Here is an 11033-nt window from a genome sequence, read left to right as displayed (position 1 = left end):
AGGGCCAGGTCCGGGGGCTCTGCGCAGCCGAGGGGCGTCGGGAATGACGGCAATGGGCATGGGCCTCGGCATGGGCAAGGACCTGGGCATGGGCCTGGGCATGGGCATGGGCCTGGGCATGGGCCTGGGCATGGGCATGGGCCTGGGCACGGGCATGGGCCTGGGCATGGGCATGGGCATGAGCATGGGCATGGGCAAGAGCATGAGTCTGGGTCAGATCAAGCTGTGGGCTGGGCCCACATGGCTGCGCCGGGTGCCTGCAGGGTGTGGGGTCCCGGGTGCAGGGTCCTGGGTGTGGGGTCCCACAGCCCTCCCACAGCCACCACAGACCGGCCCGGCTCCAGCATGAGCCTGCTCCCAGCACCCACCATGCAACACGAGTTCCGAGCAGACCTGTCCCAGGCAGCTGGGCCTGCCGGGCTGAGCTGGGCCAGGGCGGGAGGGCTGTGGGTTGCCTTCCTGGCACTGGCTGTGAGGGGGTGTTGTCAGCACATGGCCCAGGTGCTGGGAGAGGTGTGGGACACCACAGCGTTGTGCTGGCCTGACCTGCTGGCTGAGCATCCCTTGTCACCCTGCTGGACTGCTGGGGGGCCACCCTGTGACTCAGTCCCCCGCCCTGGGGGGACATGGTGCTCCAGGCAGCTCTTTCTGGCGCTCACCCAGCAATGGTGCATGTCAACGCCCGGCTGTGGCTTCCCTCCACCCACCCTGCACTGGCTCCCAGCCCTGCCCTCCCTGCCCACATATTTTTCTTCCTGCTTGAAGCAAGCTCAGGACAGTGGCAGAGCTGCCATGGCAGCCAGAACTTCATACTGGCAGAGCTACCTCGGGGCAATCGTATCCCATGAGAGGCAGCGCCTGGAGCATTTCCAGCAGGCTGAGGACATCCTGCTGACCCTGCTGGAGGGTATCCATGCCAGGGAGCCCCGCTTCCTTGTGGACTACGCCAGGAACTTGGAAGCCTTTGAGTTCACTCTCTGCGCTTCCGAGGATGCTGTCACCATGGAGGTCCCCCTGCGGATTGACGGCAGTGTCCTGCGGGTGCTGCCATGCCAGTCCAGGGATGCCTCAGATGGCCACTGTCTGGGGCTGGGCACCTGCTATCTGGAAGTGCCCTCTCCAGAGACTGACCTGGAGGATTGGACAAGCACCGTGGGTGTCACGGAGCAGGCACGTGGTGTGAAGTGCCTGGTTCCAGGTAAAGTCCTCCAGCACCTGAAAGAGCTTCTCGTTTCGGCCATTGTGTGCTGCCAACTCCGCTTCCTGCTTCAGCCAGGTGTGTACGCCCGCGCGATGCTTCCCCAACCAGGAGCTGCCTCCAGCATGGCTGAGGAGCCCAGCCTGGTGGTGGTCCCTGCACACACGGGCTGGGGCATCAGTCCCCAGGAGCATGACCTACCCAAAGCCTGCGTGACTGAGCCAGTGCCCTGACATGCACTTGGGACAGGCTTTGCCCCCAGCTAAGGAAGGGGAGATGCAAACCCCTCCCTGCCATGCCACAGGGCCAAGTAATCCTCAGACAACTTCACCCTGGGCTGGTGGCACCCTCCTTGACAGGTAGCAGCTCAATGCAGGGTTCACCCACCCCTGCCATTAGTTCCCAGGGAAGGTTTGCTTAGGGACTTGGCATGCTTGGCTCACCCTAACCACGTTCCTCCCATCTCACCTGGCCTTCGAGTGCCCCCTGCTTCCCAGTGGAGGCTGTTTGCAAGGGCAAACTGCAAGCATGTCAGGGTTGGACCAGGATGTTGGGGCACACACATGGGCCCCAGCTGGGAGCAACGTCCCTGGGAAGGACACAGTGGGGAAGGGAACCTGGGAATGCCCATAGGATCCCAACAGCTTCTTTATGCATTTCTGTTTCCAAAGATGCTTCTTGAAGTAAATCTCAGCCCTGACGGAAAGGTAATGTGAGAGGACCAGCAGGTCTGAAAGTCCCTTAATGCAGCCCCAGCAAGCCCACCATTCCCTCCTTCCTCCGTGGCCAAGCCAGAGCCCTTCATCTTCCTCTACCCCCACAGCCTGAGACCTTTCCTGATCCATTTTTTTGGACCACGTTGTTTTTCTTGGCACCATTCAGCCACTCAGCAGCATGGTCCTGTTCAGCCACTCAGGGCTTCCTGTTGTGCCCACACCCACTGGCCTGGCCCTGAGCCTCACTGGAGTGACGTTCCTTCCCAAAAAGCACCTCAGTGGGGTTTGTAGAATGCCTTTCACCAGGGAAGCACAGCCAAACTGCAGCATTGGAAAGGGATGAGTCGAGCAGGGTGGGACGTGCCCATGGGCACATTGCGGCACATACCCAGTTCAGCCTGTGGGACCGGCTGTGGTAACCTCCTAACCACAGCCAAACCCTCTGCATCTAGGTGACCTCAGCGCTGAAAATCTGCAAGAAGATGCCATGGAGCTCTCCTTGCTGATCCGTGGTGGTTGGAAGACCATCCGCTTTGACATCATCCCTGTGGTGAGGAGGCAACAGGAGCCGCTCTGGCTCAAGGGGCGGCAGAGCAACGGGGGCTTCCCTGAAGGCAGCCTCTGGAAGGCCACGGAAGAGGCCCACTTTGTCCCTGCCTCTGCCCATTGCTGGAGGTGAGTGGCTTGGCCGCGTGCGTAACGGGGTGACCCTTCTCTGGGAATCCTCCCTGGCTGGCAGCACTGCTGGGTTTAGGGAGAAAGGGGATGGGAAAGTGGAGGGATGTGTCAACGTGTGTGTGAAGTCACCCTCTCATGATGCCCAACTGTCTGCTCTGTGTTGGGGGAAAAACCTCAGCCAAATTTCAGGCAGCTCAAGGAAAGAGGTGGGGATGCAGCGGAGGTGTTGTCCCCAGATTGTTTGCAGGACCTGAACCCAGGTTATGTGGAGGGTGGCAGCTGTCAGATCCCTTCTCAGGCTTTGGGAGTGAGCCTGTGCATCTGGCAGCAGCAGGACGATGAAGTGCCTCCCAGGGCAGGCTGTGGGAGGGAGTGGGGCCAGGGTGATACGCATCTGCCTTCCAGCGTGGCTACCTGGCCCCAAGGAGAGGCCAAGCCTCTGGTTGGACCAGTTTAGGCTTATTTAGGGCACAGTGTGGTTCAGCTGGAGGCTCAGCCCCTCCCTGGGATCCAGTCCAGCTGCCCCTCTGGGGCAGCTTGCAGCCCTCCCTGCTGCACGTAGGGGAACACAATCCCCCTTCTCCTCCCCTCTTGTCCCTCCTGGGAAGGCAGGAGCTGCTCAGCAGCATCCCCATAATGCTGCAAGTATCCTGGGTTCCTCTTCTCCAGAGGTGGGTGCAGGAGGAGGGATCCAGGATGCTGCATGCCTGGGGCCATATGGGTGGCCAGAGGAGTCTCCATTCTCCCTCTCACCTGACACCACTTTCTCTCGTCAGATCCTCTACTCACCTCCCAGTCCTGAAGCTGCTCTGGGCAGTGGACACATTGCAGGGGCCCCGTCTGGACAGCCTTCGCCTGCTCGATCAGCTACGCAGCCAGGACTGGCGAGAGGAGGGTGGGAAAGGCAGTCTCACCTTCAACCACCTGAAGGTAGGGAGGTTCTGCTGGTGAGACAGCAGCTCTCTGGTCAGGCAGGTCCTACCCAAATCGCTGCTGGAAGAAAGTCCCAAGCAACAAACCTAAGTGCCTGCAGTGCTTTGGGATGTACTGGCCCGTGGCTGTGTCTGGGAAGGATGTATGCCACTAGCCGTGGTGAGAGGGGTTTGATCCTTCTTGTCAAATGGCAGGCACTTACTGGATTGAATGAGGAAGCTCCAGCCTGAAACACCCTGAGCAATAAGACCTGGGGCTCTGTGCCAACATGTCAGGCATCCCCTGGCACATGCTGCCTGTGTCTGCAGGGACCATGCTGGGGATTGCATTGCTGTGCCTGCCATGCCGCCAGCTGTCTGGTGCCCGGGCATGCTGGGAGGTGCCCATACAGGGCTGAGGGTGGCGTTTCCTCTGACAAAACCCTCCTCTCCCCACTCAACTTGGTTTTGATGCTCTGGACCCAGACCAGCTAGTGATGCTGGTTGGGAACAGGGCCGTGCCAGGGACAGCGGCTGGTGGCCCAGTCCAGGTGTGCCCTGCCTTGTGGAGGCTCTCGGGGCTGGTGGTGGAGAAGCAGGCAGAGCTGACTTCTGCTGAGAGAACAGCTCCAGCTCCAAGTAACCCAGATCCTGTGGGTTTAGCTTTATGTTGCATTCTCTGATGTTTTGGATTTTTTTTTTTTTAAAAAGGGCACAGTATGCATCTGTCCTTAAAAAAAGAGTCTTTTTGCTCCAGCACACCATATGCATTGCCCGTTACGCTGTGTTGCCAAAAGGCGTCGCTGCCGGGCCATTTGCCAGCGCAGTGCTGAAGAAGCTGGTGTGGCAGCTGCTGAGGGTTCACCTGCCCTGCCAGTGGCTGATTGAAGCCACAATCAGGGTTTTTTCTATTGCTTAGTGCTTGCAGAAAGCTTGAGTGTGTTTTTTTGGAGCTGCTGCAGAGCTGGGACCTGCCTCAGAGCTGACACAGGGGGTCTTTGGGGAGTGAAGCAAAGGTTCAAAACAAAGGGGTGGTCCGTCATGGGCTGCACCTGAAGCAGCAGCTCCAAGCCTCTGCACAGCCGTAGGCTGCCGAGGACATGATGTCTGCATTGGTCAGGGTGTGGAGGCACAGCCTTTGTGGGGAGTGCCCGATCCTGCGCCCTTCTCTCCCTCACTGCAGATGGTGCTGCTGTGGAGCACGGAGCTCTTCTCCTCCGCAGAGGACTGGCAGGACCTGGAGGGCTCTGTCTACAGGCTCTTGGTGATTCTCCTCCGCTGCCTGGCCACCCAGTGCCTGCCCCACTTTCTGCACCCAGAGGAGAACCTCTTCCAAGGAGAGACACCAGACCTCACCTCCCTCTACCATAAGGTGGAGAGCTTTGCTCGGGACCCCCGGCGCTTCCTCTGCTTCCATTTTGGCCCTCCTGCGTGCACTGAGAGCTGGAAGGCAGATCCCAGCACCCGAGCCCTCCTGCATGTCCCCACCAAGGACAGGTCCTACTGGGACACACCCTACTTTGACATCCTGCTCAGCCAGGTAATGCCAGACCCTCCGCTGGTCTCTTGAGGCAGAGCACAGCCTGGCCTGGGCAGCTTAGGATGTGCTGGAATTTGCCCCTCCAGCCCCTGGCAGCCACAGGCATGGGCTGCCCAACTCCACTGTGGAGAGTGGGGAGCCCTCTCCCCTCACTCCCCACCCACCTCCACTTAGTTCCAGATGTACCGGATCCAGGACGGTGCACGCCGCTCAGCAATGTCCCAGCTCCTCGCCAAGATCCAGCAAGAAATTCCCCTGCAGAGCTGAGCAGGACCCTGCTGTTGCCCCATCTGGGTGTCTGGAAACTGGGAGGTGTGCAAGGCGAGCTACAGGGCCGGGGAGCAGCACGCTGCCGTGTCACTTTATTGAGGAAAGACGGTACCGAGGAGTGAGCACATGTCTGCTGCAGCTGGGTGGGGATGCATGGCCCTGAGCGCCCTAGTAGAGCTGGGCACTGGGGCGGGTGTTTTGTCCTTAATGTGGGGGGACTGGATGGCATCCTGTGCTGCTGGGCTCTGGCGCAGGGATGCCGAGGGTGATGGTAGTGGAAAGGGTCTGTGGCTGGGTCCTGCAGCCAGCTTTCCTGTCTGTTTGCAGTGGGGCTGCCATGTCCTGGGGCCAGGGGGAAGGGAGCAGCTGGGAGGCCAGGCCATCAGGGTGAGGAGTGACGCTGCACAGTGGCCGGGAGAAAGAGCTTTGAGCCACGTCTTGTGTCCGCTGAGCTGTAGCCCTCACCTCCACGTCCCCCGCTCTTCCAGCTTCTCTTTCCCATTGTGTCGCTGGGTGTTGAGTATTCCCTGCCAGCATCCCGAGTGATGGTGGAGTCCCTCTGCCAGCCAGCTGCCTGCCAGCAGGGCAGGGGGGAAGCATTGTGCTGCCTCATCCGGACTCCCCTTTCGCTGGGGTTCTCACAGCCTGCTGCGGTGACAGCGACTGAGGGCGTCTCGCAGGGCACGCAGCACACGGTCCACGTTGCTGCTGGTGGAGTTGCAGCCCATGAGGCCGATTCGCAGGACCTGGGAGGAGGAGAAGGGCGAATGTCTCCCTGCAGCCCCCACCTTTGTGGCCATGCCCCAGCAGGCTCCTGTGCGGAGCAGGGGGCACATGAGGAGCAGCCGCATGTGCGGCGGGTTTGCGGGCATGTGCGCAACTCCCTGCTTGCTCCTATTTAACACGTGTTTCCTCTAAAGACGAGTCACCCCACTAATGATGTGTGCAGTTATTCAATTACACCCGACAGTTGTGTGTGGTTAGGAGCCGCTATGCATCGCTGTGGGCAATGTGATGCATCCAGCTGTGTGTTTGCCATGTGCAGCTGGGGAGCAGTGGTTAATGCTGGGGTGTGCTGTCGATGGATGCTGCCGCAGTGGGGTTGGGGGCCTGGCCACAGGCAGCGGGAGGGGAGGATGCTGCCCACCTTGCCTGCTGAGGGGCCCAGGCCCCCGGCGATCTCAATGGCGTGGTTGTCCATCAGAAAGGCTGTGATCTCCTTCCAGTTGTAGCCCTCAGGCACCCTGACAGTGGTAATGGTGGGAAGTCTTGCCTTCTGAGGAAGAGAGAAACCCGGTTAAGTCTGCAGCTCCTGGCTCTGGCCCTGGCCACTGGAGAGCCTGGTGGTCTGCCAGGAGAGAGCATCACTGGGGGCAGATGGGAGTTCTTTCTCCAACATCAAAAGCTGCCCAGGCATGTCTCCAGCTGCACAGAGCCATGTCCTCACCATGCACCCGCACCACGGCAGCGGGCTCGCCCTGCACCCACCTCCTCCTTCACAAAGAGCTCAAGCCCCAGGTCGCGCAGCCCCTGGCACAGCAGGGTGCAGTTGGCCTGGTGTCGTTCCCAGGACCTCTCCAGACCCTGTGGGCAGAGAGAAGGGAGAAGATCCCTGCTGCTGACAGGGGCCTCCTGGCACCCACCTCTCCCCCAAGCCCAGCCAGCACTGCCGGTGCCCCGCTGCCTGCCTGGTGCCGCTCACCATCTCTGACAGCATGGCCAAGCCCTCCCGCAGGCTGAAGAAGGTGTTGATTGGCGCCGTGTGGTGGTACCTGCAAAACCCAAGGGTCAGGCAGGCAGGTTTGGCCCAGCCTGTGGCAGAGCAGTACTCCAGCTTGTGGCGGGGGGGAACAGGCACACAGCATCCTCCTTCCTCTTCACCCAGTGCCGAGGGGATGCAAACCCCCAAGGGCTGCTTTGTGACCAGCCCACAGGGTGATGGGCAGACAGGACCCAAGCCCTGCAGGCCAGGCAGCCCCAAAGGCAGGGGGCACGACTGCGGCCATCAGTCCAAGGACAGCCTACCCTCACCTTCGTGGCTCCCCATCACAGCCCCAGTAGTTTGCTAGCCAGGCCACGTCCAGGTAGAAGGACAGAGGCTTTGTCTTCCTCCTCAGCATCTTCTCCCTGGTGAAGCAGAGTGCTGGGTAGGAGCTGGACCTTGACCAGACCAGCTCTAGGGTAGGGCCAGTCCTATGGAAGGGTCCCTCCAATGTGAGCGCAGAGGGTGGCTCTAGCACCCATCGCTGCCCAGGGTTGGGCTGGGCTCTGACCCCACAGATCTGCTGCTGGGTGTGCTCTCCAGAGCAGGGCCCAATTGGGTGGCTGGCAAAGTGGGGGGGAATGACAGCCTCCTCCCAGCCCCACTGCCTTTCCCTGCAGTGGGACAGGGCTGCCCTTACCTGGCTCGCTCGCTGAATGAGATGGGGGCGCTGCCAGGGGGGGCGTTGAGGACTTTCTGAGACCCCGAGTACAGGACGTCGATCTCTGCCCAAGAGGGAAAGTAGCTCCTTGGGGACCAGGGGCTCCAGCAGAGACATGCTGAGACCCCCCAGCCTGGCTGTGAGTGGCAGGTGAGAAGCACAGGGTGCCACATGCTGCATGTCCTGCTTGTGGGGGACAGGCAGCTTTGGGGGACACCCTGGGGCTGCTGACAGTCCCCACAGAGGAACAGGCTCTGGCTGCAGCTGGACCAGTTTCTAGTGCTGCTAGCCCAAAACATGGGCGGTGGGGCTGATCCCACTGTCCTCCTTCCCTGGCCTAGGCATGAGCCCCCTTGTCCCCTGGGTGTCCATGATGGCACTGTGGCTCTTACCCTGATGGTCCATGAAAATGGGGGCTCCCCCGAGTGATGCCACTGCATCCACGAGCAGCAAGCAGCCATGCCTGTGGGAGGACAGAGCTCAGCCTGGTGTCCCTGCCACCCCTCCTGCCACCTCCTCTTGCTCCAGTCCCAGCATCCTGGTCCCCCCAAGGCCACATGTCTCACTGGCACCAGCTGCTTCCAGCACAACAGAGTCAGAGGAGAGCCCAAGGCATGTAAATCCCCATGCTCCAATCCCGGACAGTGACCTCGGGGTACCACCAGCCCCGGTGAGTGCCCACTGCACACCCACCTGTGGCACAGCTTGCCCAGCCCCTCCAGCGGCTGCAGCACCCCTGTGGAGGACTCGCCATGGGTGATGAAGAGCACCGAGGGCTTGTGCTGTGCCAGGCCCTGCATAAAACAAAGGAAGGTGACTGTCCCCAGGGCCTGCTTGCTCCTTCCACCCTGCACTGTGACTGGCACTCACCTCCTCGATGTCCCGAGGAGTGAAGTACTCGCCTGGGGGCTTCAGCAGCTCATGAACATCAGCTCCTGGGAGGGATTTGGGCAGAGGGAGAGTGAAATCTGGGCACCCTCCCACTGAGCAGCCACCTGCTCAGCCGGGGAATCGGTCATGCATGAACGAGGAGCATGGCCACCTGCCAGGGTCTGGCCTCCCCTAGATTTGTCTGGTGAAAGAGCCTTAAACCACCGTAAGTGAGGGACATCACCCTGGAAAAACCTGGAGTGCTCTCTGGCTGTGGAAGTCATGTCACTGCCACTGCCGGCAGGATGGGGATAGCAAGCCAGTGGTCACGTTCTGGCATCCTGCCCACAAGCCTGGTCTCTTGAGCCCCACCAGTGCCATCTGGCTGTCCCCAGCATACCCAACCTCCTGGCGATGTCGACAGCACGTTGTCCCCAGATGCCATTGACGGCCACCAGCACCGTGTCACTGTGCTCCAGGAGGTTGAGGAGGGCAGCCTCCATGGCGCAGTGCCCGGTACCGCTGATGGCCAGGGTCAGCCGGTTCTGTGTCTGGAAGGCGTACTGGATGCCCACCTTGATCTCGTCCATCACCTGCAGTGGCAGAGGACTGGCTGGCACTGCTGCTGTCCCCCTTGCCCCAGCAGAGCTGTCCCAGCCCCTCGTGGGGGTCAAGGGAGAGAAGGGGAGGGGAGTGGAAGAGTCTGGGTTGGGGCAGCTCACCTGCAGCACCTCGGGGTGCATGTGGCCCAGGAGCTGCCGGCCACCTGCAGCCAGGATGCGGGGGGGCACATTGCTGGGCCCCGGCCCGAGCAGCAGTCTCTCCGGCACAGCCAGGGGCTGGAGCAGCTCCTGGGGCGGGGGGACTCGGAGCAGGTTGGTGGTCATGGCACGCCTTGCCGCCCCCAGGAGCCCAGCCTGGAGGAGAGGAGCAGTGGAGGCTGCCCGTGCAGCACCCAGCACCGCAGCACAGTGCATCATCCTGTGCCAGCAGTGTCCACCGTGTCTCAGTGGACCCTGACCCTGGGGCTCGGTGCTCCCCCCACCAGCCTGGACTCTGCCCTTGGCCACCTCCTTGTCTAGTTAATGTGCCACCAGCACTGTCCCTGCTCTCTCGGCCCCATCATTTTGGGGGATCCCCTCTTGCTGGTGCTGGAGGGGTTGCTCCTCAGGCACAGCAGCCTCTGGGACTGGCAAGCACCCACACAGGCCCTATCCCCATGGACACTGGTTGATGGTTGCCAACAGCATCCCAGAAGGTGGGATCCCTGCTCCTGGGTACGCAGGACCTGCGCCATGGGATGGTTGTGCTGGCACCAGCCTGGCACAGCCGCCATGGTCATGAGTCCTCCCACAGCACAAAGCTCTGTGGCCAAGGACCTGCCTTGCAGAAGGGTGCCAGGCCAAGGGACAGGCACCTGGAGCAGGCTGGCCATCGGGGTGGGCTGTGCAAGGGCAGAGCCATGAGGTGGGACGCGGCCGCAGTCTCTGCTGCAGCGAGTTGTGCTCTGCGGGCTCAGCTTGGCTCATGGGCATTGCAGCCTGTCGTGATGCCTCAGGCTATAGGTACCTGTTCGATACGCTGTGCCTGTCACCCGCTGCCTGTGCCCATGGTCCCTCTATTGCGCTGATCCCCCAAGAATGTTCTCTGCTCACTGCCAGCTTCTGGCAGGTCCAGGGACAGGTCCCTGGCTAGAGGAGCCATTCAGTGGGCAAAACTTTAGGCTGGGGATGACGGTTATGGGGTGCAAAGTGCCCCCCTGGCAGAGGTGTCACTGGAAGCTGGTGTGGAAGGTGTTTGGGGCAGGTGCGTGGGGCTGCCACGACGCCAAGTGAGAGACAGCTGGATGCTCATCTCTGAGAGGAGCCGGGAACCGGCGTGGCTGATGGAAACCACAGTTACCCTGGGCACTGGGGCCTGGTCATCACCTGCCGAAGCTAGGACCAGAAGTCCTGATGTCCTCAGAGGTCCCGATCCAGCTCCTCACCTTGTGCCCCAGCCATGTGCTCCTCCGGCTGAGGGGACTCCCTGCCACTGGGCTTGCTGCTGGATCCTCGCAGCCTCGCTGAGGAGCTGGGGCCCTAAAACACCGGGAGAAGAGACCCGCTACCTCTGCGATGGGTGGGTGGATGAAGACCTCTCCACTGCCTGTCCTGCGGGGAGACGCGGAGAGGCTGGGGCAGGGAGGGGATGTGTGGCCCTGGGCTGGTGTGGAGGGCCGAGGAGGACGCGCTGCTGCAAACAACTGGCAGCAAAAGCGCCACCTTCCCCCCGCTCTGGGTCTGAATTCCCCAGAGCAGCCGGACAGGAGCCGGCCATGGCACCCGGGGGCGCATCAGGCCGGGGGCGGAGGAGCTGCGCACCGCGGTGGACGCCGGCAGCCGGGGCAGCCGGTGGCTGCGGACCGGGGCGGGGGCCGGCGGGAAG

The 11033-nt window shown here is 61.6% G+C and overlaps 2 protein-coding genes across 3 annotated transcripts; one reads left to right on the top strand and one right to left on the bottom strand.

Moving 5' to 3' along the window:
• Positions 1 to 777: 777 nt before the first annotated feature.
• MAB21L4 (mab-21 like 4) lies at positions 778 to 6019 on the top strand. Of its 2 annotated transcripts, XR_003399076.1 has the most exons (7): positions 793 to 1276; positions 2367 to 2589; positions 3369 to 3522; positions 4687 to 5043; positions 5218 to 5355; positions 5802 to 5855; positions 5903 to 6019. XR_003399076.1 is itself a non-coding variant. In XM_026855482.1 (5 exons), the coding sequence occupies exons 1-5, from the start codon at positions 793 to 795 to the stop codon at positions 5308 to 5310; spliced, it is 1311 nt and encodes a 436-aa protein (XP_026711283.1). In that variant the 5' UTR covers positions 778 to 792; the 3' UTR covers positions 5311 to 5333. The 2 variants fall into 2 exon arrangements, 1 of the variants encoding a protein (XP_026711283.1); XM_026855482.1 differs by lacking the exons at positions 5802 to 5855; positions 5903 to 6019 and having other exon boundaries at positions 778 to 1276; positions 5218 to 5333.
• Positions 5940 to 9508, bottom strand: AGXT (alanine--glyoxylate and serine--pyruvate aminotransferase). The gene is made up of 11 exons (XM_026855483.1): positions 9329 to 9508; positions 9007 to 9199; positions 8607 to 8671; positions 8430 to 8530; positions 8129 to 8199; positions 7716 to 7800; positions 7345 to 7440; positions 7016 to 7085; positions 6802 to 6897; positions 6461 to 6589; positions 5940 to 6059 (listed from the first exon to the last, which is right to left on the bottom strand). Exons 1-11 carry the CDS (start codon positions 9491 to 9493, stop codon positions 5952 to 5954), a joined length of 1179 nt encoding a protein of 392 aa, XP_026711284.1. The 5' UTR covers positions 9494 to 9508; the 3' UTR covers positions 5940 to 5951.
• Positions 9509 to 11033: the final 1525 nt, after the last annotated feature.

This window comes from Athene cunicularia, assembly GCF_003259725.1.
Source record: "Athene cunicularia isolate RWA chromosome 9 unlocalized genomic scaffold, athCun1 chr9_part2, whole genome shotgun sequence".
Lineage (NCBI taxonomy): Eukaryota > Metazoa > Chordata > Aves > Strigiformes > Strigidae > Athene > Athene cunicularia.
Note: the sequence above shows the minus strand (reverse complement) of the source record. Positions and strands in the feature narration are given on the sequence as shown.